Source organism: Ips typographus, linkage group LG3 (assembly GCF_016097725.1).
Source record: "Ips typographus isolate SLU linkage group LG3, UJ_Ityp_2.0, whole genome shotgun sequence".
Lineage (NCBI taxonomy): Eukaryota > Metazoa > Arthropoda > Insecta > Coleoptera > Curculionidae > Ips > Ips typographus.
The window spans coordinates 130,308-156,796 of NC_138424.1; the positions used below are offsets into that span (position 1 = coordinate 130,308).

The 26,489-nt window shown below is 34.8% G+C and overlaps 3 protein-coding genes across 9 annotated transcripts in view; 2 read left to right on the forward strand and 1 right to left on the reverse strand.

Annotated features, from left to right (window-relative positions):
- The window catches only part of Cals (calsyntenin 1), a 71,518-nt gene extending 57,299 nt beyond the window's left edge, over positions 1–14,219 (forward strand). For 2 of the 3 annotated variants that reach the window (XM_081974642.1, XM_081974645.1), the window contains 13 exons: positions 2,265–2,483; positions 2,545–2,811; positions 3,923–4,065; positions 4,476–4,658; positions 5,957–5,980; positions 7,682–7,809; positions 8,268–8,444; positions 8,548–8,880; positions 9,236–9,661; positions 9,723–9,940; positions 10,496–10,595; positions 10,659–10,799; positions 11,270–14,219. In XM_081974642.1, coding sequence (XP_081830768.1) covers positions 2,265–2,483; positions 2,545–2,811; positions 3,923–4,065; positions 4,476–4,658; positions 5,957–5,980; positions 7,682–7,809; positions 8,268–8,444; positions 8,548–8,880; positions 9,236–9,661; positions 9,723–9,940; positions 10,496–10,595; positions 10,659–10,799; positions 11,270–11,356 — 2,446 coding nt within the window. In that variant the 3' untranslated portion in view covers positions 11,357–14,219. The remainder of the gene's footprint in view (positions 1–2,264; positions 2,484–2,544; positions 2,812–3,922; positions 4,066–4,475; positions 4,659–5,956; positions 5,981–7,681; positions 7,810–8,267; positions 8,445–8,547; positions 8,881–9,235; positions 9,662–9,722; positions 9,941–10,495; positions 10,596–10,658; positions 10,800–11,269) is intronic. The other variant, XM_081974643.1, reaches the window with a different exon arrangement.
- Positions 14,220–15,149: 930 nt separating this feature from the next.
- LOC145726213 (RING finger protein 207-like) lies at positions 15,150–25,513 on the reverse strand. 5 transcript variants are annotated; one of them, XM_081975203.1, is made up of 16 exons: positions 25,342–25,513; positions 24,959–25,147; positions 24,759–24,907; positions 24,255–24,358; positions 23,183–23,362; positions 22,163–22,367; positions 21,947–22,088; positions 21,777–21,889; positions 21,535–21,724; positions 21,381–21,479; positions 21,182–21,329; positions 20,140–20,290; positions 16,809–17,022; positions 16,364–16,754; positions 15,695–15,989; positions 15,150–15,526 (listed from the first exon to the last, which is right to left on the reverse strand). In XM_081975203.1, exons 2-16 carry the CDS (start codon positions 25,129–25,131, stop codon positions 15,453–15,455), a joined length of 2,628 nt encoding a protein of 875 aa, XP_081831329.1. In that variant the 5' UTR covers positions 25,132–25,147; positions 25,342–25,513; the 3' UTR covers positions 15,150–15,452. The 5 variants fall into 5 exon arrangements, with proteins under 5 accessions (XP_081831329.1, XP_081831332.1, XP_081831331.1 ...); XM_081975206.1 differs by having other exon boundaries at positions 16,364–16,751; positions 21,535–21,712; positions 25,342–25,512; XM_081975205.1 differs by having other exon boundaries at positions 21,535–21,712; positions 25,342–25,512.
- Positions 18,175–20,382, forward strand: tilB (touch insensitive larva B). Its single transcript, XM_081975208.1, has 5 exons — positions 18,175–18,311; positions 18,363–18,674; positions 18,726–19,077; positions 19,543–19,790; positions 19,846–20,382. The coding sequence occupies exons 1-5, from the start codon at positions 18,260–18,262 to the stop codon at positions 20,073–20,075; spliced, it is 1,194 nt and encodes a 397-aa protein (XP_081831334.1). The 5' UTR covers positions 18,175–18,259; the 3' UTR covers positions 20,076–20,382.
- Positions 25,514–26,489: the final 976 nt, after the last annotated feature.

Here is a 26,489-nt window from a genome sequence, read left to right on the forward strand (position 1 = left end):
TCAATTTGGTAAAAAAAGTTTAAATTTGTGAAAAGGAAGAAAAAATTTACTTTTATGTAATGTTTAATATTTTGCTCGGAAGAGTTCAACTTTAAGTAATAAACATATTTTGAGGAGAACGTGAGTTACATAAAATAGAAGCTTCCAAATGTGTTACAGACATTTTTTTATTTATCACAAATTTGTCTGTGGAAGTAGTAAAATGGGTAAACAAATTATAAATTTGATTGTACCACATTTTACGTATGAAAAAAACCGTTCTATCCATTAAAACTAAATTCCAATAATATTTCCATAGCCATTGCGTTATTAGTTACACTACAGTTCTATTCAATTTTCAATTTGTTGCTACTTGTACCAGCTAATTATTTAATTTTTACTGAAAAACAAATGTTTTTAAGTGATGAAATAATTCCAATAGCAGGTCAAGGGTAACTAAATAATAATTTTCTCTGAAATGTACGTGAATTGAATGAACCCATGTATGTATATAATCCATACCAACTCCTTGCTGGCTGCATCCATTTTTTATGTCAACCTCGAAAAGGACCTTTCCGGCCAATATGATCTACTCGAATTCCCTTTATTCAGTTCCTCGCTGTCGTAAAGAATTTTTCATTGCCAACGTCTGCCGTTGTTATTCATAACTGGAACAAACCGACTCGGTTCTGTACGTATTATATTACTGAGATCTAAATAGATCAGGTGGACGGTGCCGATTATTACAGCAGTTTAAACGGGAACAGCTCGCCGGGAATGATGTAAGTAAGTATTTCAAGAAACTCGGAATCTGGATGATGATAAACGATCGTGTCTTTTCGTATTTTCGGAGTCGGGGTCAAAAAAAGAAGCGACAAGCAGGAGGGAAATCGGGAAACGCTGTTCGGCGGAAAGCGCCAGCTTTCCCGAAGATACAGCGATAAGGATTTATTGATTCTCCTCGTAAATAGTCTGAAATATAGCATCTTTGTCGATAGAATATGTTTTCCGTAAATTTCCTCTATGATATTATTTTTCCATTTCTGTGAGCAGAGTTTACTTATACGCGTATTATAAAGCAACAGAGTATAGAAAGAAAAAAAATTGACAGATTATCGAAATTCTCGCGTAGTTTAGTTATACTTACTAATACACATAATCATTATTTTGCAAGTGACAGTAATATCACGTGGACTAGTGTCATTTGAGCTATCGACGGATTGTTGAGATGTTATTTTTAACGCTCTCTTTGTAGAAACATAAATTTTGATAATTATATTTACGAATAGGATGGCGGCACACTTTTTTTACTTCGTTAAATTGATTAATTACATATAAAAAACGGTTCAGCAAATTGTTTTTTTTGTATTTTTGATAAAGCATAACGAATTTATCAATAATTGAAGTTTAAACGCAGGCCAAGTGCGTCAAATAAAAACAACGAATTTTGGTCTAAGTGCCGTGTGACGTTACGAGGCACGTTTCAGTTCAGCCGCGTTTAGTGCTGGTAGTGTTCTCTGTTTTAGGTTGAAAATTAATCACCCTATCTCCCTTTGCTTGTTTCTCAATTATTATTGCAGGGAAAATGGTTTGTCAATACTAAATGGTGTCAGAGGGCACAAGCCCACACCAGGAAACATTAATTATAAGAAGAAAAGCTTTGAAGTAGCTCAAATTTTTAACATATAGGGAAGACCTAACTTTTTAGGATATTCGTAGGGGTACGGAGGTTTTTAATAGTATTTGGAGACGTGTCTGGCCATTATAACCGATTTTTGTAAGGGTTAGGACACTTGTAAAGACAGGACACTGGTCTGACTTGTTTAAAACACTTTTAAGAGGTTTTGAGAAGTTTCAACCAAAAATAAATTTGGTGCTAAACTCCTTCCTATTGCAAGACAGAACTATAATAACATAATGAGATGCTGTGAGTAGTCTAGTTGGCTTTCAAAGTAATGCCTAAAGAATGGCGGATGGTAGAGACTGTATCCACATTTAGTTAAAATAAACTAATACCACTAGCCAGGTGCACGTCTTATTGCAACACCCTATATATTAAATAAAAGTTTGGTTTTTTAAACGTAAATTTCCTTGGAGTAGCTTTGAACTACCTATTTCAAGGTTGCTTTTTCTTAAAAACAGTGACCCGTATATTTGAAGGAAACGGTGTTTGTCGTTGAGCATGAAACCGCAATAAATATCGAAATTGTTACAGTTTTCGAATCTTCCAAGAAACTGTGTGGTTATATAAGAAACTGATTGTTAATTTAATACTTTTTTTGCAGCGCCACTGTTCACATAACAGTATCGGACGTGAACGAGTATGCCCCAACCTTTACTGAGCCGAGTTATGTGCAGCAAGTGGATGAGGGAAGAATCTACCCTGAGATTGTACGAGTTGAGGCTACAGATCGCGACTGCACCCCTAAATTTGGTGATGTCTGCAAATACGAAATTCTTACTTCTGACCAACCTTTTGTTATCGATATGGACGGTGTCATCAGGTATAGCTAGCTATTGATTGATTTTGTTTTTAACAAAACTCATATTTACTTCTGCAAACAGGAACACGGAGCCTTTGGACTACGAACGTTCTCACAACCACATTTTAAGCGTCATTGCGTATGATTGTGGAATGCGCCAATCTTTTCCAGCTCTAGTCACCATCAAGGTGAATCGTGTATGCAGACTAGGATGGCGCGGCTTGCCTGAAAGGGTAGATTACGCTCCTATGACTGGCAAACAGGAATTGTTCCCTAACGCCAATTTGGAATTGTGTGACGTTCCTTGCAGTATTAAGGAGTTGAGTGCCAGAGTGGATTTAGCCACCAGGTAAAAGAAACTTCTCCAATCTGATCATCATTTAATGTTATTGTTGTTTATAGGAGGTGTTCTAAAATTGTTGACCGCGTATTCTTCTAGTCATTATACAGGGTGATTCTAAAGTTGGGGCTTTCCTTTCACCTGCTAATAGGGCTTCAAAAAATAAGTCGTTTGACGCTTTTTCGAAATATGAACAATAACGAAGATACAGGGTCAAAGTTTTACTGAAAAAACAAAAATTTATTGATTTTGGCCAAATCACTTAAAGTAATTAATCAAAATTTTGTAGGTCTCAGTAGCTACGTGGAAAGGAAATTTTCCAAGAAACAACAATTTTCTTGCGTATACCAGTGGCGCGCTTATAACTTTTTTTAAATATTTTCGAAAAAAAATAGTACACATAGTGTTATTCGGATTAGCTATTATCTAAAATCTTTGCATTTTAAATAATTAAGTTGGTTTTGTTGGTTGGTTGGTTTGGGTTTTCGTATTTTTGACCTATTATACAGGGTGAGTCAGGGTTAAACAACGGCCAAATCTATACTATGCCTATAGTCAAAATTTTACCCATCTAAAATGACGTCAAGCAGGTGAAAAAACACGCATGTCTTGAATTAGATCACAAATTTTAACCTGTAAATGCTGTGAAAAAATGGTGCGTTCAGATATACCTAAACTTGAATATCATTGATCAAGAAGTAGGTTCACTCATCATTCATTCACACTCAAAATGGAAAACTACATATCAACATAAATCACAGCTTAGTAATTAACAAAATTGTTGACTTTTACTAAGATTTCTGACTGATTTTCCAATCGGAGATAGTTTTCTGTGGCTATTTATATTTACTGATCCATTTGCATTTAAAACCAATTGGTTTGCATCATATTTGCAAGGCAGAAATGACCCTGCAAGTTTTTAAATGTTCTCCAATTTGGTCCAATAATATTTTTTGTAAAATTTCTATTCCTACAATACATAATAATTCTATTTTAGCATACATTAATTTGATCTCTGAGCGACACTTTCTCACCACGTTTAATTTCTAGCGCATAATCCTTCACGATCTCCATTACTTCAGAGGAACATCACCTTCAACTAAAAAAAAATATTTTATAGGCACATTGGTAAAGGATGTGATAGAGACACCTACTCAGTCCAATCCCAAAGAAAGTTGTGCGGAGCCTCACCTTCGGCTATTGATCTTTTGCCTTCCCCAGGTGCCGGTGCGGAATGGACCAAGCCTTTAATTTCTGATGAAGGTATGTTCGGTTTGTTTTAAATATTTAGAAACAATTAATAAGAACTGAAAACTACAAATTTCTGTTTACATCTTTAAATCATTATCCCATCGATTTTATTTTCAACCATGTATGTACAATAAACGTTATTTCTTATGTGTAAACCAGGTGGAAAAATAAAAATTACCTGCTCTTACTTTCCACCCGGGTGAGATTGATTAAGATTTTGATAAATGCTTGAAAGTAAAATAGTATACAAACCACGGCGGAAAGTTTAATTTCAGTCTCGAGATCCCTCGAGAATTACCTAATTTCTCGACAGAAATCAAACACTTTCCACCTGAGTATGTAAATTTTCCAAGATTTAATATTGCTAAGATCGTTTATTGGAAATCTAATTTAGTTTCTTTACTGTTCAAATCTGATTTCAGGTCATGAATCGGATCAAATGTTCGAATTTGACGGCAGTAGCACTGCTGTGTCAATTCCAAACTCCGTTCTCGATCACAATGTACCATCCACTTTCACAATTGCCACATGGATGAGACATGGAGAACACAATGGCCAGGACAAACATACCAAAGAACATATTTTGTGTTCGGCCGATGACCACAGTAAGTTCAATTTTATTTCCGTACGAATATGTTTTTTGTCAATTTTATTCATGAAAAGATAAACTTTCTGCAAAGCAGCTCTCCTTCAATGACTAAATAAATATAATAAAATCCGCCGGTACTTAACAGTTCGGTACACTCGCCGCAGTATGTGGCGCTTCAAATAAATTATTTGCTCAAATAAGTCAGCGCCTTACAGTGAATTAATCAGCCATATAAATAAAGTCTGAACTTGTTTATTTTCTAAATCTGTTAGCTTTACGTTATCATTACAACCAAGTTTTTTGCTTGGCGGTATATTTAGTTATGAAAATCATGTTAGGTACTCAGCAAGAAATTATACCAAAATAGAATCAAACAATTATTGAGATATTAAAATTCGGACTGAATGAGCATAAAAAAAAAATTTTGTGAGAAGCAAATTGATTTTACGGCTCTCTAAGTTTTACATATTTTTGAAAGTTCAGTTAAAAGTAGTGTAGTTGAGCTATCAACTGTAGTATTTTTCAGTTAATGAAGAGAAGTCTATAACTAGAGTCGGGATTAAAAAGCACTAAAATCGTAATAAATTCTTTTGGAAGCTTTTAGACCGTTTTGAAAAGCTTCCGACGGCTTTAGAAGCATTTTGGTGGAGTTTCTGTAGTGTTTTGAATTCTTTTTAGATTACTTTAGGAGCATTGAAGGTTCTGGACTGCTTTTAAGGCATTTGAAACCTTGTAGAAGGTTCTAGAAACTTTTGGAATCTTTTAAACTGCTCTAAAAGCATACGGAAACTTTTAGACTGTCCTGAAATGATTTGGAGAAACATTTTGGAGTTTCTGCAGTGTTTTTTTTATAAATCTAATCGTTTTTGAGATATTTTCGAAAAACTACTTAGATGCACTTTAACAGCCTGTACCTTGGTTATTTTTGGGAGTTCAGGGAGGTTTAACCACTCAAAAAAAACGTCTTGAATTTCTCTTTTCAGTGGTGTAGAGCAAAAAATTCTATGTAAAAAATTATGTACAGGGTGAGTATGACACTAGTGGCAAAATGTATGTGTTTCAACGTTTTGCATTTAAGTTTAAACCTAAAATGTAAAAAGTACATTGTTTCGATATACAGATAAGTTTTAAAACTTTTATGTTGAAAGTTTTGCAGTAAAATAAACCGTACAGGAAAATAATAAAAAGAGGATGATTTTTTTAATGTTAATCACCTATGGCTGTTCTTATTTGTTTTCGGTAAAAGTAAATTCTAGAACAAAAGTATATTTTATTGTAGAATTTAATTTTTGCTGTATGTTTTTCTTTGTACAGGTCCGCCTTTTCACCGAACTTTTGGTAAGATTTGGTGTTGACTGCGAAAAGTATTAACTTTAGAATGGATTTTGTTTTGTCTGTATGAGTTTTAATTAAATCGTGGACTTTTATTTAGTCTCTAATATTAACTTTATGCATGCTTCGGTTTTTTACAAATTTGATTGAAAAGCTGTAACACTAACGTAACAAATATGAATAACAAACGTATATAAATCAGTTTTAAGGCAACAAAGAAAAACGGGGGGCAAGGTGTGCATTTATTGGAGTCTTAGAAAAGACCAATAATTTGGTCTTGGAGACATTGAAATGCAATCCAAACATCTCGCTATAGTAAACTACACGGAATTTATGATGCTTTACAGTTTACAGTTCCATACCGGTAAAGGTATACTTTTCAATGCCAGAAGCAGTAAATAATTGCTGAATTAGATGAACGTTTTTTTCAAGCGGAAATTTTGTTTTCAAGTATGGTGTCTTTACGTCTTCGGTTTATTAACAGGCATAGACTTCAAAGAAGTTTAGATAGATCTAAACTTTGTTATTGAAGACTCGATATGATGTTTAAACTTTTAAACTGGATTATCGGTATCCTGAGTAGTTTCTTTCCATTCAGCAATGAGGACGCCTTTATGAACGTTTTTAGAAATAGCATTGACAGATAAATGTTCACTATTTATTTTTTGTTTCTGTTGACATAATTGTCCATAACATTATATCAAGTAATGTAAAGCTACTTGGTGATTTTCGGTTAACTGGCACACGGAAAATTGCATTCAGTTTCATACGGTTTCTTTCCGGATTAAAAGTTCATTATTTCAGCTGGCAAGCGCCCAAAAAGATTCAGCCGCTAGGATGTTAATGCCCTAAACCGCTAGCGCCTTATAGGTCAATCAAGATATACGAAAGGCTCCTAAACAACAGTTTTCATCGAACAGAGATAACGACCTTCAGCTTCCATGTAAAATATCGGGGAACAATTACCCGACCTAAACACAGCCCCCTGGGTTGTTTTGCCGCCGCTCTTGATGCAAATGGCACCCCTAAGGGATTCGCTCCAAAGGAAATCGGAAAAGGCTTAATGATTTTTTAATGTTGTGTGCTGTTCCAGGTTAACGATGTTTTTGCTTAACAAGTTTTTTTACCTATACAGTGTGTCTCAAATTGGCTCTATATGTATTGGAATCTCTGTAACCGTAAGAGCTACAGAGTCGGTTAAATGGGGAAAGTTTTAGAGAATGTTATGTGAAACTTATTTCCGGTTTCCAAATTATCAATCTTTCTCCGTTTTCCGGAAAATTGGCAAAACGTCAGAGACTGCATTTTAAACACTCTTTAACAAAGCCAAAGAGAGTTTTCAAACTAAGATGTTATTAAGGCACTTTTTTACGTAGAATATGATGACGTAATTAGAAAAAATCTATCGATATTGGTCTTCTTAATAAGTGCCTTAATAATGGCTTAGTTTCAAAACTCTCTTTGGCTTTGTTAAAGAGTGTTTAAAATGCAGCCTCTGACGTTTTCCCAATTTTCCGGAAAACCGGAAAATAAGTTTCACATAAAATTCTGTAAAACTTTCCCCATTTAACCTACTCTGTAGCTCTTACCTTTTTCGAGATTCCAATACATGTAGAAGCAATTTGGGACACACTGTACAACATTTAAAGCTTATCAACGTTATTACTAGTATATTAGTGTTTTTAATGCCTGAATAAATAATTTCAGAAATGAACCGGCACCATTATGCGTTATTTGTACGCAACTGCCGTCTAATTTTGCTACTGAGACGCGACTTCTCCGAAGAGGATTTGAATATATTTAGGCCAGCCGAGTGGCGTTGGAAAATAGGGCAGGTGAGTTTGTAATTAATAATTGCGAGTGCATAATGCAACCAAATGTCAGATAATCGCAAAGTTGTTGGTTCTATATATTTAATAAGAAAAGTTTTCGACTGGAAAATGCAAAACTGTTCGTGTTCGCAGAGCTTGAAAGCTCGGTCGATTAACAGTTAAAAATTGACTATAGTTTTGGAGAGATGAATGGGTCTTTAATCTCGTTCTGGTGCGGTTGAAAATTTAATAAAACTTAGGCGGTTGCCGTTTGTCAGTCGCAATTAAGCCATGTTTCGTCTCTATTATATTTCAACTGAAAATAGAGTTTTTGAGCGATTTTAGACAATGCTGTTAGCTTGATAACGAACGAAATGTTGATTTTAATTTCGTTCATTACATACTTTTGTATCAAATAGAAACATACAAAGCATTTACCCCAGTATTGGTTATCAAGATATAATCAAACAAATGTTTTGTAGGTATGCGACGACCAATGGCATCACTATGCTATTAATGTTCGCTTCCCGGACGTGGAACTTTACGTCGACGGGCAACTGTTTAGGGCTGAAAAGAAAAACCCAGAAGTGATCGATGATTGGCCGTTACACTCCACTAAAGGAATTAACACTACCTTGACAGTAGGAGCTTGTTGGCAGGTAAGATATTAGCCGCTTTGAATTCTAAATAGCTCTAAACCATTTTGACTATTTAATTTAATAAACAATAATTTACCATTTTAATAATTTGTGGTTGTTATAGGGTTCAGATAGCAAAATGAAACATCACCTGAAAGGCTACTTGGCTGGTTTGAGCGTACTAGTTGGAGAAAATGAGAAACCAGAGGTGCTTAGCTGTCTTCACCAATGCAAAGAGAGCCTACAAGTTCCCAGCATGGAGTTACTACAGCCAGGCATGGAATTGTTGACCAATTCTGACTTGACCGAAGTAACTGTAGAAGGCGACAACCGAACTAACTTGGAGATTCTAGTCCGCAAAATCGGCTATGCTAACACTAGAGAGTTTCCTACTCCTGGAAGACGTAACCTGAGACTCTCAACTAACGTTGTTTGCACTAATGATAAGATTATCAAGGTTTGCTTTACATAGTATTAATCGGGATTTTTTATGAGTGAAAAGACGTGACCAGTTCCATCTTTACTAAGGAAGTTCAACAAAGATAGATACAATTATAGTGATCTCATCCGATCTTGCTGGTATAGCCAAAAACTGCAGTTTTTTTGTTAAGTTTAATGACATTTAATCCACATAATGAAAAAATAGGAAACTAACGTTTTGCGTTATTTTATTATGCGATAATGCGCATCAACTTGTCTAGTGGCAACATTGTTGCTGTCAAAGCAAAGTGAACAGGTCACGTGTTTTCACTCATGATATGTGCCGACTTTATGTTTAGTTCAATCTAATCAACGTATTGTTTCTATGATAGGTTCCCGATGCTCATACCTACGTAATGGTTCTGCGGCCTCAAACTCCGAGCATTAACTTAAACGGCACCGGAAACATGGCAAGAAAATACGAAGATTTCCGAATGGGTGTTCGCGTTTTAGCCGACATTCATATTACTGGCGAGCAGAAATTGGATAAATGCCAGCTGAGCATTTACCCCAACTTGAATCCAGACCATGAGAATTTGTCGGTGCCTGAAGAGATGCTGAAACATCTTGGAATGGCGGCGCGAGTTTCCAAGGACGGTGTTACAATCAGTGGCTCCGACATGGTTTTCAATTACCAGCAGGTTCTTAGACAACTAATGTACACTAATAGAAAGCCGGCGTACTACTTAAACCGGGTCTTCAAATTGACTTGTTCTGAGTTGAATGGGCGGTTTACTAGTAACGAATATGTCCAGACGGTAAAACTTTATATTTTTATTGAATTCAGCATTTTAAATTAATAATAATTTAAATTTGCAGCTTACAGTGATTCATCCTCAACCAAAAGAATCGATTGTTGCCCATGCTAAAGTGAACAAACACAATGTCGAAGTTAGGCCTGCTTCAGTGATATCGCACGATTACGGCCAGGCCAGCCATCTCAATTTAATGGCGTCCGGTGGATCTCATGCCGTCACTATTATCGTGGTAGTTTGTGTCGGATTTTTGCTCTTTATGATCGTGTTGGGAGTGATCAGGTAACTACTTTTATTGTAATAATAATTGTTCAGATTTGATATAGTGGTGAATTAGTAAAATGTCAAGGATAAAGGAATTTTTCAATTTAATTTTGTGTCTGATATAAGTCCTCAAAAGTTACTACACATTTTATAAAACTTTACGGGGTCTACAAATAAGTTGAATATTAAAAATGCACATTTTGATGAATGATGATGTTTAAAGTTCTGCACATATTTTGATAAAGTTTGGTGTGGAAGTAATAGATATTTACGTATCAAGTGCTGAACAGAAGATTACGTCCGCGGCCAAGTTATGATGAAATTGTAACAAGGATACACTAGAATACGTTGTTAAAAGATTGCCCCATTCTTTTGTAAAGTTTTTCTTAGGTGTTCATTTTTAATGTTCTTGTTTATGTTCATTTTTTCCTTCGCGATACTACTATTATTAGTATTTTTACTATTGTTTGTAACATTGGGTACTTACCTACTTTTATTACACACTCAACTTTCAATCATAAAAATGTGCATACATGTGTGATACATTTATGACACCTTGTATTGCTTCCTTAGGATTAGAGCTGCTTCTCAGAAATCTTCAAGCGAAGAAGCACAAGATGGCGAAATGACTTGGGACGATTCCGCCTTGACTATAACAGTAAACCCAATGGAAGTAAGTTTAGAAGTTAAATCCATTCGTAGTGCTACCTAAAAATTAACCTTGGATACGTTACAGAACGCTGAACGTAAACTAGACCGACCCGGTTGTACCGCGGGGGATTATTCAGAATCTGAGCAGTCCGATTCGGAGACTTCGTCGGATGAAGATGGACCAAGCGATGGACCTTGCCGCATTAGGGCCGACTCATCCGATGAGGTCAGTAGCTAATTTTTGATATCATACCTATAGTATAAGATGTCCTGACAAGGAATAATAAGTATCAAAACTAAAAATATAATAATCTTGTTGTAACAAGATTCGATTTATATTCTTAACTGAATAGTTTAGTGTTGTTCAAAATGGAAAAAGTTTACACGTTTTTATTCGTTACCCTGTACTGCAAGGATAGTTTTAATAGAAATATTGATATTTAAATTTTTATTAAAAATTAAACTAGGGGCATAGGCTATTGATTAATAAAAGCATTTCTGTTGTAGACGTACCCATAAAACACAGCTTCTTTTCGGAAAAACTCCGTAATTCCTTTTGTAGACCAAAAATTGAAAAACCACCCATGAAATGACTTAAGAAAGAATGTTCTAAAATAATCTCAGCAACCAAATGCACTGCGTGGAAATTCAAGAAGTTTTTTAATTTTATTCTATATTTTATTTTATTTTTTACAGGAAGAAGATGACATTCCAACATCGACCAGACGTAAGAGAGACTATCAGAATGTGTCACAGTTGGAATGGGACAATAGCACGATGTAAACCGTTCCCAAAGCGCAAACGGCTAGAATTAGACAAGGATGAGAATATGGATAATGATCGCCTGAGCAGCAAAAATGCTATAAATATTACTTGTCACGCGAATATCTCGAATATCCCATTTTTTATCTTCACGAAGGATGCAAAACCGTAAAAATTTATGCAGACGATGACAACGTTGCAATAATTTTTGGGAAATTTGTTTTCAAATTGTTCACTGATGGTTTGATGTTACGTTTGTACTGTTTTGTTAAGTTAGGATGGTGTTTCGAAAGTTATTTGTGACTTACTTTCTCATCCGAGTTCTATGCATTCTTGCCTTTGCTAGACAGAAAAGTAAGTTTAATTGATAAAAAAATAAATGTCAGTGGTGCCATAGGTTCAGCTAGTGCGGCACTAACAACAATCCCAAATTTGATCGCTTGAAAACACTGTGTACGAACGCCAAGTAAAAAGCATGTATTGAGCTTCGCATCTGCGCCAAAAAGTAGCGACAGTGTTTTTACAGCCTCCAATTAAATTGATATCAACAATAATCGTCCATAAAATTAATGTTAGATAATATTTAGTATACAGTAAAGTGTAAAATGTATTCTCCTTTTTACACAGTGTTTTATTCAATGACTTAATTATTTTTTCTTAGTTATTTAACTAACTTTTTATCTGCGGTTTTTTTTATATACATATTACGTATTTTTAGGTTACTTTATTAGGGCAACTAAACTTTGTACTTTAGTTAATGATTAACAAAATAATGTGTGATTAAGTTGACGGGAAAAAGCAATTAAAGCTTGTCGGTTTATGTACTTAATTAGGGCAATTTTAAGCCATTCGTTTCCTCCCTATCACTGATGTCGTTTTGAATGTCACTGCAATTTAATAAAATTTAAGCCATATCAACTTTTTTACGTGTGTGTGCATACACTAGCGGCTGTTGTTTTTTCGTGTAATAATTGTTCTTAACCGAATATTTTCGGAATAAAGGTGCACGTATCCCGTTCGAGTAAGCCGTAATTCCTGCTAACCCCATCAGAGTTAACATGCTAAAGCTGCTTGCTTATTCTTGACTTTTTAATCATTTTGTCTTTTATTAGACTTTTAATAAAATGCATTTCTACTGATGATGCATCAATTTTTCTTTTAACATTAGGTAAAAGATATTTGAATGCAATCATCATGCACTTGTTTCTAAAGTTATTAGAAAATGTAACACAATAAAGTAAACTCGCTTTATAGACATTGTCCAATGAGAAAATACATCGATTAGTATACATAAGAAAGTTTTGAAAATTTAGCACCGTATTATTGTCGGCATGTGCGTCCAACTGAAATATTATCAGGGTTTCTTTCTTGGTACTATAATTTTGTTATTTCAAATGGAAAACCTAATATTACTACTTATATTCTGCAGACCATTCTGAGCAACTCTCCTGTACCAATCTTGAGCCGTTCCTGTAAAATTTTAATTTTTCTATAAAAATTAACTGTTAAGCCCGAATAATTTTCATATTTCAGTTTTTTGTTTATCGATCGATGTGTTTTGTCGTGAGCCATCTCCTGTAATGATGTTGATGTTCTTCTTTTGAAAATCATATAAAAAAAAGTTGAAAAACTGGCCTTAATCGCAGACTCCGGAAGTAATTACGGCTTATTCTCACTAACATTTATTCTAACTTAAGGAGCCTTTACGCTAGGTTGTTACCTACCTACTCTATTTCACTATTGTCCATTTTTCAAAAAGAGCGACTCAAGGTAGAAGGAGTCATTCTATTGGGTAGTTTGGAATTATTACCATCGCAGAGGTGATCGTAAAGTAAGCAATAAATGACTTACACTGATTACTAGACCATTTATTGTTGACTTACCACAACCATAAGAAGAAATTAACCCAACATATATATATTTTAAAAATAGTAGAGCGTCGATGTTAGCTGCCTTCTTTACTCGCACAATTCCTCATTTTTGGTTTGAAGAATTTCCTTTTTAAGTCAAGTGGAAAAAAAAGAACAACAGTTTTTGTACATACATTTTGCAATTCGGTAGGTTTATTTTTTGTAATCGTAGTGAAATAATTAATCTATGGGTACTTAACAGAAATTAAGTCATATATTAATATTACCAATAAAATAAGGTTATGACAAAATTTAGTTTTATTTTTGGGTATAAAATGAAATTGAAGAGAGACTAGGAGTTTGCGCGATAGAAAGATATGATATGTGAATACATTTTTCTATGGCTATATTCGCGGTGTATTTTCAGTTTATGATCCGCAAATTCTGATAATGTTTCGAAGTATATCAGTTCAGGATTTCTACCGCAAATACAGCTTATATTGCGGATAGGTACAATAAAGACAAATGATTTATAGATATTGTCCGATTTGTTTTTATTAAAGACATGTTGTTGTTAAAAGTAGACTGCTGTGATTTTACAAAAACTTCAGTTGTTAGACCTGGACGTCAAAATGTACCAGAAATAAAAGTTTTTTAATTTGCGACGCTTTAATTATTGTTGTTACTATTATGTCAGAAGCTTTAAATCTATTTTGACCAATTAGATTGTTACGTCCAGGTTCGTTTCTGTTTATATGTAGGTACTCAGAGGCAGTACAAAAACGCACTTCTATTTCTTGTTGCATGTTCAAGGACATTCCATTGCAAGGGTAAGTGATGTCAGAATATCAAGATGTGCTGAGTTTTGGTCACGGCCGGTACTATACTTGTAGTAACCTATTTTAATTTTTATGTACAATAACGAGGAACTGCTTTTTTGTGTGTTTAAATTGTAAGGAATCAGAATCAAATAATCATTGTCTTACTAGATGTAAATCACAATAATTATGTAATGAATAAATGTATATTAAATATATTAGATTTTTATTTAATCACCCAAGGAACTCTATAATTAAATGTTCAACGAGTCATAGATAAATTTGACAATGGGAAAACTGTATGGAATGTTCCTGATTTTGGCTAGTAATTATAATAATAATAATAATAAAGCTGTTTTTTTCAAACAGGCCGAGGCCCAGTTACAGAAAATTGAAAGATACTGTACGTAACCGAAAGTAAATTAAAAAATGAATAACTAAAAACTAAGAATAGACGAAGAAGAATGCAGTACAATACAATCACAAAAAGGTAGGGGGATGTAGGTGCAAAGGGATGTGCTAGTGGACAATAGGATTTAGGGGGGAAAGCCATAGAACGAGCGAAACCTGTGCAACAAAGACGAGAGACTGTCGCAAAAAATATCTGAATGCGCTGCTACACAGTTAAAGTTGTAACAGGCTTTGTGTATATAGGGTCTTGGGATAGGATGTTGGACCTCACAAATGCCAATGGGTGGACATTTTGACCAACTAATTCTAAGAAAAGGAAAGCTGTAAAAAAGCTGCTTCCTTAAATGGTCTTTAAATTAGCAGGGAAATCTTACTACTTGTAGTGTAAAATATGCTGGTTGCTCGGCTACGATTTGGGATATTCATTAGATATTTTTGACTTCAGCAACACACTCTCAGGACGACTGCTTGGGAGAGTGTTTGTCTTAAAATAAAATGTTGAATTTCATTCGAAGTATAATGTGTTCCTATGTGAGTCATATGAACTAAAATATAGCCCTGCTACGATCAGCATTTGAACTTTGATACTCCGTCACCTAGACTGTCACCTGTTGATTTGTCTAGTAAATTACTGAGATGAAATATGCTCTCATTATATTTGGGTAGAAGAATAGGTATAGTTAATAGCGTTATTAGTGAGTGAAAGTAATTAAACGAACAAAAACAACACAAATGTAGTCTTGCATAACACATTTAATATATTTGACGATTAACAAAGAGCTTCTTATTAAGATAACAATCGAAAATTTTATTGACGTCTACTCAATTTGAATAATATTCAACACCTCTAATATTTGATTGTTTGCTGGATCAAATCATTACGTCTAACGTCTTTAACAAATTTCCTAATAGCATTTAAGTAATGCAACGTTTACACCTTAATACTGGGAGTTAAAAAGAACGTATAGTTCAATTTTTTACCCTAATTGAACGGGTGAAAGATCCAAAACCCTGTATGTTAAAGTTGCTTCAAACTTTTTAATTGCTGCCTTTCGGCTTACGACGGGTTTCTTGAACTGCTGCCACCAAGCTTCTTACCGCCTCTTCATGCCCTGAAACATAGCCAATTTAGTAAAAATGCTTGTACGTATTTAAGTAAGTAGGTACATATTTTTTGTTTAATTATTTTTAATAAAACATTTTTATTTCCTCGCGGGACACCCTGTATAAACTGCCACAATTCCTGAGTAACCGTTTCTATAATATCACGACATACTAACCCTCAAAGCTGTCCGTTTTTCTCAAAGTACCAGGCTGAGCAGGCGCACTTAATTTGGCTTGGCATATGTGATGACGTTTATGCTTGGGAGGAAATGTCTCCCAACTTCGCTGCTTTTGAGCCAACGATTGTCCGCTTTTCTGCCGTCTATTGATGACCACTACTAAAGTTTTATCTGGACCGCCTCCAGTGGCAGAGGCATCCAGGCTAGAGCGCCTCGATGATGTCGAGAGAGAGTCCGCAGAGTCATGGAGCGAGTAGAAAATATTGTCTTCACCATCACTATAGGGGTAGACCTATGCCAAACCATTATTTTATAGGGTGGTCCAATTATGGTTATGAGCTACTACTGCTATCTTCTAAACCGTTAAAGTTACAGGTTCGGTCAAATTAATCAAAAGTGCTGCTAAAATGAGGGAGTTACAACAAATCAAATGCTGGATACCGTAGATCTGAATTATTTCAAAGGAATGGACCTTCCGTCAAAACAGAATAATCAAACAGGAATCATCATAAACGGTAATAGAAATTTAAACCAGAACTCCTTGCATGCAAGTGGTTTGTCAATTGTAAACAAAAACATATAAACCGAGAGGATGAGCGGACAAAAGCAAATAAAAAGTGGAAACCAAATGTTAAGACCTTATTAAATGTAGAATTAGTAACTAACCTTTTTCTTGGTTTTTCCTGTCTGACCCTTGGACTTATTTTTGCATTTTGGACTGCCAGGACTAGATCTGCTTGGTTCGTGCACCTTTTGAGAAGTGGCGTCCGAAATCCTCTGGTACTCAGACTCCACCGATCGACACTTTTTGTCAGCCATGCCATTAATTTTGTCACAGCTTTTTCCAATTTTTTTATACAAAATGCGCTGTTTCATTGATAACTTGCAGGATTGCTGGCCGAAGGCATCGGCATCAGTTTTATTACTGAATTTTCGATCTTCCTGTTTTAATTTTTTGTCCATTTCGGTGTCCGACTTGGAAGAAGGCTGGCTCTGGCGTCGGCACATAATATCATGCAGTTTTTCTCTAATTTGTGCTTCCAATTTGGATACGCTGCTTACAACAAATTAAACTTTTGCATATCGACTTTAAGCAGATTAAAATTATTACCTTTCCACGTTCATTTGACCAGCGCTGTTACTAAACGACTTTTTGGGAGTTTTTTGACTCACAGGGGTAATAGAGCTCTTCTCTGTTTGTCCTGCCGATTTGCTCCTTTCTCGTTCTTGTACAGTAGGTCGCACTTTTTCTAAAAGTTGACCCAGAACCCGGCTGCGGGATCTCGGAATTTTTCCCATTGAAGGTTCGGTGGGCTGAAGCATTCCTAAAATTACAAACTATTCTATACAAGTTTTACAAAAATATTATGCAGGATTATGTAGGATATTACGCAGTGGTCCAAAAATGTCTACCTTTTGCCACAAGACAATGTGTGTTTTTCCACCTGCTTGACGTCATTTAAAATAAGTAAAATTTTGACTATAACCTTCTCGAAATATGAACGTTTAATATGATCAATGTCTCGAGGATCTAAATAAAAACATTGTGAAGTCAATCAACGCCGCCCAAAAGAAACACTGCTTAAAGCCAACAGAAAATGAGGATAAACTTTCTATAAACACCAAAAATTTGATGAAACAGAAGAGAAAACTACTGGGAAGACCTCCACAACAGAGAAATGGGCAAAACAATTGAATAAAGATATAACAAAAGCCCTAAGGACTGACATCAGAAACTACAAAGTAAGGGAAAAGCAGAAATAACTAAACTGGAAAATGAGATAGGACAAATAACAAGCAACAGAGAAGAAATACTAAAGATTGTCGAGGATTTTTACACCAAACTATATAGAAACCAGAGTCAAGCAGAAGCACCAGAAAATATACCTCACATACTGAACCAAGGATCGGAAGAGATGCCAACGATAACTGAGGAAGAGGTCCTAAAGTCATTGTCAGAAATGAAGAACAACAAAGCACCTGGCAAAGACGGTGTTGTTGTAGAAGCCATCAAACTAGGAGGAAGTGAGTTACTCAAAGCAATAACCAAACTCTTCAATAAATGCCTAGACGAAGGAAGAACCCCACGAACATGGAAAATGTCACTATTGTTATTATGCACAAGAAGGGCAGCATCACAGACCTACAGAACTATAGACCGATAAGCCTGTTGACGAACCTATATAAATTATTCACCAAAATCATTACCGCCCGGCTTACAAATAAACTTGTGTTTTTGTGTTTTTGTTGTGCAGTTTACATTATTGCTATTCTCCTAATCTGGTTTAAAACTAGGTCTTATTTTTAATCATAAACAAGCTGTCTATAACCAAGTTATTGATCAAACAATGCGGTATCTAGGAAAACTTAAATCAATAATTAATTTTGATCCTAACAGTTCATTTTGTAGAGCCAAAAATCAATATGTGTCCCTTAATTTATATCTCCATTTTGTCACCAGTTACCTGAACAATAAACATTATTAAACTACATAAACAAACACGGGAGGTTAAAAACTTCACTCATTTGCTATAAAATATTACATCAGCCGCTACATAAAAAATGGTGCAAATAACGGAGGAATTAATACGGAAAAGAGCCGAACATAACGAAGGTAAGTCACAGAACTCATCTGAACTACCGTAAAAATGTGTATAATTTGTAGGTATAGTCGGCACTTTGGAAGAGCTATCCCTACATCAAGAAGACATCGATAAAATAGAACTTCTGAACAACAGATGTAAAAAACTGAAAATTTTATACTTGCAAGCCAATCAAATATCGCGTATAGAAAACTTGAACAAACTGAAAGAGCTAGAGTATTTGAATTTGGCAATAAACAACATCGAGTCAATTGAGAACTTGGAGCGTTGTGAATCTTTGACTAAGCTAGACTTGACTTTGAATTTTATCGGAGATTTAGAAAGCATTAAGTCTCTGAAAGCAAATTTCAACTTAAAAGAGTTATACCTGACTGGTTAGTTGCATGGAAAAAATTAAAATTAAATATTTAATTTTGTTCTTTAAGGAAATCCCTGTTGCGATTTTAAAGGCTATAGAGAGTATGTAGTTGCTCATCTGACACAACTGAATAGCCTAGATATGAAGGAAATTACTAAAAGTGAAAAAATTACTGCGCTGCAACAATGTTCCCAAATTGAAGAAATTATTAAAGAAAGTCAAGAAAAATATAGGTTGTTTCGTGAAAAGCAGAAAACTAGATTGCAGACTAACAGTAACTCTCAACTATCTGATGAAGAGTTTTGGCAAACTGTAGGAGAAAACAGTCCGGAAACCCGGTTGGAAATCGCTAGACGTCATCACAAGGGTAATACAGAAAACAAGACGGATGTCAGTAACAACTCCAGGAAATGTCTAAGGTAATTTTAAATTTCTATTCTTATTAATTTCCTCTTAGATGTCATATTTTTAAGTGTGAAAGTAATGTTATTGTTACCTTAACAGTACAGTACATTACCTGACTTACTATTAAGCCTACAGGGTGAGATCAGGCGATATTTGATATTCAATTGCTAACTCCGTTGATTTCGGTCCATTTGTATAAATTCAGAAAAGAGTTGGCAGTATTTTATTTCAACAATGACATAAAAACCTGATTCTGTTCAAAATTATGCATACGAAATCAAAGATAAAAAAGATATCACTATTAAAAACTAATGCACTCGACAAAGATGGACAAAACATTCGTAAGTGATAAGTATCAGTACATTGATTTGTTTGTTTTTGATAAAGTGGTCAAGGGTCGAATGACATGATGACGAAGTATTTAAACTTCACCTAAATATGTAACGTAATATCAGTGTAACACTACTTTAAACTTCTAGAATGTTCGACAAAAATCAGAAACCTCTTAACATCAACCAGGCAAAGCTATCATTTACGTTCGCGGACGAAGATCCAGAAATGTACGTGTTAGACCTGGCCGTGTACAAGTACATGGATACCAGCCTTATTGACGTAGATTTGCAACCTATTTATGTTAGAGTAACAGTTAAAGGAAAAGTATTCCAAATGGTTTTTCCTGAAGAAGTGCAAGTTGAGAAAAGTTCAGCTCTTCGCTCTCAAACTACTGGTGAGTAACTTTATAATATGCGCGTTATAGTAGTGTCTTTTATTTTGGTTTGTAGGACATTTAGTTTTAAAGATGCGTAAATTGAAGTATCACAAACCAGTGGTAAGAAAGACGAAACCTAAAGCAAGAGAAGTAAACCCACTAGAACCAGCTGAACAATGTAACCGTAGAGAATATTTAGAAGTGACCAACACAAAAACTGACATGGACTTTAGTAAAATCGTTGATATTTCCAGTAACGGATTTGAAGACAATGCGGAAGTTCCAATGCTCGAATACGCATAAACCTTAGTTTTAGCTTAGATTGTCAACACTTTTCGCGAAAACAAAATAATTTTAAAATATTTACCAATATGTTCCAGTAGACTGGCCAATTGTTGAGCTTGCTCTCCATGACTGCCCAAATGCTGGCTACTATCTTGACTAGATACAGTTACTCCCAAGCCGCTAGATTGAGCTGGTGTTAAAGTTCTAATGTACGGCTCCAACTGTGTTGCTACCTGAAATTGTTGTTGTAATAAATAGGTATTTGTTCTACTCATTTAACGAAGAAATAAAATAAAAGGCAATAGTTGTATACCTAGGCCGTGAACTACTAGTAAAATGAAACTGACCAATCACAGACAATTTTCAGCGTGCAATATGAAATAGACTAAACACAACTAATCTTGAATGTAAACAAAATAATTCTTGTGATTGTCATCTTCACTGACAATTATCATCAAAACATTGCATTTTGGCTTATCTCTAGCAATTAAAAGTTCAATTAATTCAATTATAAAAGTAATTAACCAGCTATAAAAGCATCTACTTTTATATGAGAAAGAAAATGATACAAACTTCCAATTTACAAAGAATCTAACCAAATCAACACCTCTCTCAACCAGAAAGTTAATCAGCTGTCATACGGTGACGATCCGGAATACTGGTCGAACTTTGGCTGCATTAAAACTGATATGTAAACACGCGGAAACGTTTTAAAAATTGAGTATTTATTCACCATTGTTGTACAATTTACTACTCCATATGCAATATTGCGCAAGAACAAAGTTGGTATTTTGCTTGCTTTGCTTCTAATGAAACACCAGTCGTAAAACTTGTTACAGTGACGTTAAGGTTAAATATGACACAATAACTTTGCATGTGATAAGCTGGCATAGCAGAGAACTTCAAAGATGAAAAGACGTTACGGAATTTATAATTTTGTATTAAATAAATAATAAGTCTGGTGTTCTTCGTAGAAAAAATAGTGTCTTAAGCAAAGTGTCTTGTCCACACTCTTCTGGTGTCCGAACTCCGCTGTGCGTCATTCCTGCATATCCAGCCATCGTGCGTATAATACTTACTTTGCACACTTGTTACTTGTTAACTAATATGTGAAAATAGTTTACCTGACTTAAATGTTTTAGCTCGTTTCTCAGTGTGTTGACATCAGCTCTTTGACAACTAAAGACTTCCTGTTCAATACGAAGGCGCCACAATTGCTCTTCCCACGACTGATCGAAAGCTGCTGCCATCCTTTCGAGTTCCTGTTGTTGTCTGTACAAACTTAAATCAGCAAAACTCTTAAACATTCTTAAAAATAATAACCTTTCCAAAGTTTGGTCCAAGTGCAAACACTCTCTAATCAGCATCTCGTATCTAGCTGTCAAGGGAGGAGTTTGGGCTTTTCTGATCGCATTAATATCCCTATAAAAGAATACTTTAACCACTGCGTGAGTATTAAATCAGTTTTCTGGACTACTTGTGGAGCTCTGTGACTTTATCTTTGACTTTGTTAAATTGTTGGTTTAACTCTCTGATTTGGGACTCAAATGAGCGACAATGAGCTGAAAAGGACGAATCACCGTCCAAAACTTTGTTTTTCATGGAAGTCTGTTGCTTTTTTGTAGTGGGAGGAGCTGTATCGTAGATTCGTGACGCTGCAAGATAAACTAGCAATTACCTAAATGCAGATTAATGCAATTATCCGATTCTTTAACTCACTAGCTGACAGTTCTGATTGATGTTGCGAGACTGCGGCTTGACCGATCCATGGCTCCAAACATTGAGAAAATTCGCTTCTATAGTTAGTCTTGATTTGTGGAGATTGTAAAGACCTATACAACATTGGACTCATTACTAACTGGATCATTTCAGTCTCCTGCAACACTAACCTTACTGGTTGGCTAAGATTTCCCACTGCAGATAGACGGTCTATGAGAGAAGGACACAACTCCAAAAATTGATATTTATTAGCGGCAGCTGTGAATGTGGTACACAAGACCAGATGCAGTTGAAGGACAGGCATAACAGTTCCTGAAATAATTCATATTGATTGTCTGTGATATTAGGTACCTATTTTCTTCATGAAACCTTGAACTAATATATACCTAATAATAACAGCTGACTTCTGTACACTCTGTCTTTGCTGTCATATTGCCGTTGTACCTCCATAATCATTGCCGCATGGGTTTTCGACATGGCCTCTTGCATTCCTTGACAAAATGTGTTAATGGTGTGTTTTTCAGTGTCCATATTTCGTCTAAGCTCATCCATTAAGCCTTTCAAGGCTATTATACCATCACGAACCGATGTCTAAAATCATAAAGTGATTATGGATTATGGTGTTTAAATTTTGATACAGGTATCTAAATTTGTGTAAAGCACAGTCCAAAGGTGATATCTTTGTAACAAAATATGGGTCATTTTTGATCCCGTCGACAAAACGTGTTTTTCTTTGGGTTTCTTGGGTACCAAATAGTGAGAAACGGCCATTTTTTCTGCGACTCCTGAATGTTGTATGGTTTTGTTTGGTATACTTTGTATTGGTACGTTATTTTCTCCAATGTGTGGTAAAAATTTATTAAGTGTCTTAAGGCGGGAACTTTTACTACTTGATCGGTTACCATATCAGTTTTACGAAATGCAGAGATTTTGTATTTATCCACCATTTTTTAGTCACCCAACGTTCTAATAGTTAGAATTTTTCGTACCCGCTTTTAGAAAATACAGCTAGGGAATAATCATCACAGTTTTTATGTTTTTGGCCATAACATTTTGTAGTACAGCATACTTGTCCAGTCAAACATTTTCGATGTAAAAAAAAAAATGAAAATTGTCAAACAGTTAAAACTTCTAAAACTCCACAAAAACTAAAGCAATCAGGATCAAGAAAATTTAAAATGAGCAAAACTGAGCCTCTCTAAAACAACGCTGCCAACTAGAATACACACCAATTGACGTTGTCAAGCAATCCAAAGTCTTGTAACTTAACGGTCCAATGTGATTTTCTAAACTTGATGATAATGTCATAGACGTCAGAGCTATTAATTATAGGTTACCCTGTGGTTGTAACTTTGGGTAAACAAGGGTCACACAACAATGAACAATAAATTTAGCTACTCACTTACCTGTAGATCCATAATAGTGTTTTGTCCTCGTTCGAGTTTTTTAGCTGCTTGTCCATGGGCAGTATCAATATCAACACACTGACTTCTAATTTCGTTAGGTAAATCTCGAAAACAATTGACACACAACATGGCGTTTTGTAGTTGGGAGTACATAATATAGTGTTCGCCGTGCTGAGGACACTACGACCCAAATTTAGTTATGTTAGTTTTTAGTTAGTTAGTGTGACGTGTATTAACTATTTGGAACTTATTGAAAATGGACAAAATTATAGAATAAGCAAAATGAAATCAAAGAAAATGTTTCTATTCCTTAACATTGTTCATCTAGTGTAGTTTGTCAGGCCGTACTTCGTTCTAAAGCCAGTTTTATGTAAAAGACAAGATTGACAAAAAAATAAATCCCCTGATTATTATGTTAAATATTTATAATGATTAAGAAAAAAGTAAAGAAACACACAACCTTTTCCACAATAAGTTTATTAGGCCTCTGTAAACAAAGAGCACATAAGTGCCCATTATCAGGAGCTTATAAAATGGAAAATGCGCCAAGTGTCTTTCTAAAAAGGGGAGACAGAGAAATCCATGTTACTAACAACTAACAACCATAAATCAATAGGACTTAACAAACTTTTTTGGAGAAAAAAAACATTTTAACTTAGTTATAGTGATTTTTTTCTCCAAAATAAGGTTTGTTAAGTCCTATTAATTTATGGTTTTAAGTAACATGGGTTTTCCTGTTTTCCCTTTTTAGAAAGACAGTTGGCGCATTCTCTATTACATAAGCTTCTGATGATGGACACTTCATGTCCTTATCATCTGTCGAGCGTGTGGACGAAGAAAGATGAAGGTTGTCTGTTTCTTTACCTTTTTCTTATACATACACCTCTACTGTGAGAATATGGAGTATTACTTTACACTGATAATGATTGTTTTGGTAATTTGTAAAGAAATGGTACATTTAAAACATTGGAATGATACTAAAAAAAATCAATTAAATATTACCGGTAGTTATAATAGGAATAAGGCACGAATTAAAAAACTAAGTATACCTACTCGGTGTTCAATAACTTACTCGTTTAGGCTCCTTCTGACACTTAGTCATGTGAACTAGTTCGTGTGACGCAAACATCTTTGCACGATGGGTAGCATCACGACAGTGCGCACAGAGTGCTTGTCCTAAAATAAATAATTTTATTTATTTTAATAGGTACAGAATACAAACAAATAAATACAGCAAAGATAGGCTTGAGGTGACAATTCCACTCATGTACAAAAAATGCCATATATACGTCATTCAAACACGGTTTCTCGAACTCATTGTCACCGATAAATCACTTTGACAGAATGTGTTTATTTCAAACAGGTATGTCAAGCGTTGTAATAGAAACGCCGAAAAAGTTGGTGAGTAGATTGTTAGTAGAAAGCGCTCTAGAGCAGAAAATGATTCACTTTCTGCTCTCGCGCGGCGAATAACCACTTTCTGCTTTTAAACGGAAGCGTAGATGAGGTACTTTCAAAGTCAGTCGTCGAAAAACTGATTTTAAAACTTTGACTAACAATACAATTTCAAACATACCGCAAGTGTTGCAGTAATACATGTTGGCTCGGTCGCGTTTGTCGCAATTGCAGCAAGGAGGGTTTTCACTATTGGCAATATCAATTAGTTGCCTCATGAGAGTGTCAGGAGGTGGAAGCAATGTGCCGTCTTTCAAAATTGTGGGTTGCCTAAAAGTTGAACTATAAAATAGCTGTTTCAATGAGTGTACTAAAACCAACCTGCAAAAAGGGCAAATTAGCTTCCTATCTTGCTCCCGTCCCCTCAGACATCTAGCACAAAAGGTGTGGTAACAGCTTAGTATGCAAGGCTCGGTAAAATAGTCATGACATATAGGACACAGCAGAGGATTTTTTGGAAATTCCATTCCAGCGTCCATTCCCGGTGTCTCCATTTCGGCTGTACAGTTACTGAAAAAAAAAGATGATTTTTAAAAAATAAAATTGAAAAAGAGAAAGTACTAAATGGCTTATAAACTAACTAACTAGACTCTTTCAACAAAATTTGAGTTGACCTAAATATTTTTAGGGTGCATGACCAATTATGTAAACAACCCTAAATTAATGGAATGGTGCCTTGGTAAACTTGGTTATTTCTTACGTACCTCAAAAAGTAAATAATCCCGACAACTATCCGAGTGCTCAAATAACCAATCGATTTTCGTTAGTTTTATTAGACTTTTCCGGGAACAGCAATGTTTTATTTAATCTCTTAATAAAACCCTTGAAATTTGTTTCTGCATCATTGCAATTTCGAAGCCGCGACTAGAGTGCGCTTTGATCTGTATCCTGGAAATGCGCACAAGCTTTGCTCTCAGGTGTAGAGCTATTAGTATTCCGAGTTGCCAAATTTCCGAATAAAATTTTCCATAACTGGCAGAAAAACTTAACAAAACTGCTGAATTTTACTTGAACCAAATCAGGAAACATTTAGAGAAACTGCAAACCATATTTAGGGTAGAGAACCAAAAGTCAACAACATTTTTGTGTCAATTTTATATCAAAAATTTTAATAAATGAGACGATGTATGTATAACATAAAAATGTAAATAAATACCAAATAGTTATTTACGTATGAACGGTTGAATTACACATTTCACAGGTAGATTTTTCAATATTACCAGCAGAAAATAAATACCAACTTTTAAATTTTTTTACTGAAAATCATTAAAATAATGAATATAAAACCGAGATTTATTTTTGTTATAAAATAAATGTTAATAATTAAGGTAAGTATTAAGATTTTGTATAAAATTATAACTGTATAATAACTGTTTATCTAAGAATAAAGTAAACCTAAATATCTACTAGTTTTGTATTTAATGTTTTTTGCTAAAATCAAAATTAAGAAAGTTAAGGGGGTGGTCAAAATTCAATCAATCACCCTGTATAGTTAACAAGCAGGCTAAATATTGATAAAAATGCAACTTTTGTCAGACATGGCAACTCCGATTGGAATGGATCGATCAGAATGCGTCTCTCCCATGGAAGTAAAAATATTCATATTTTTTGTTTTCGTAAAGGGTTTGCGACACTGTCAGCAGTAAACACACAACGCCACCGCAGCTTTATGCCATTAAGGGCAGTATCATAATAGAAACACCACTAGATGTAGAACTGCTAAGAATTTAGTAAACTGCCACCATTATTCAAAATCCCATTATTTAAATAAAGTTGCTAAGATTTTCGTTAAAAATCATGGCAGTTAAGGTGACGTTATTTCGTCATATTATACTCTTAAAATAATCACTTG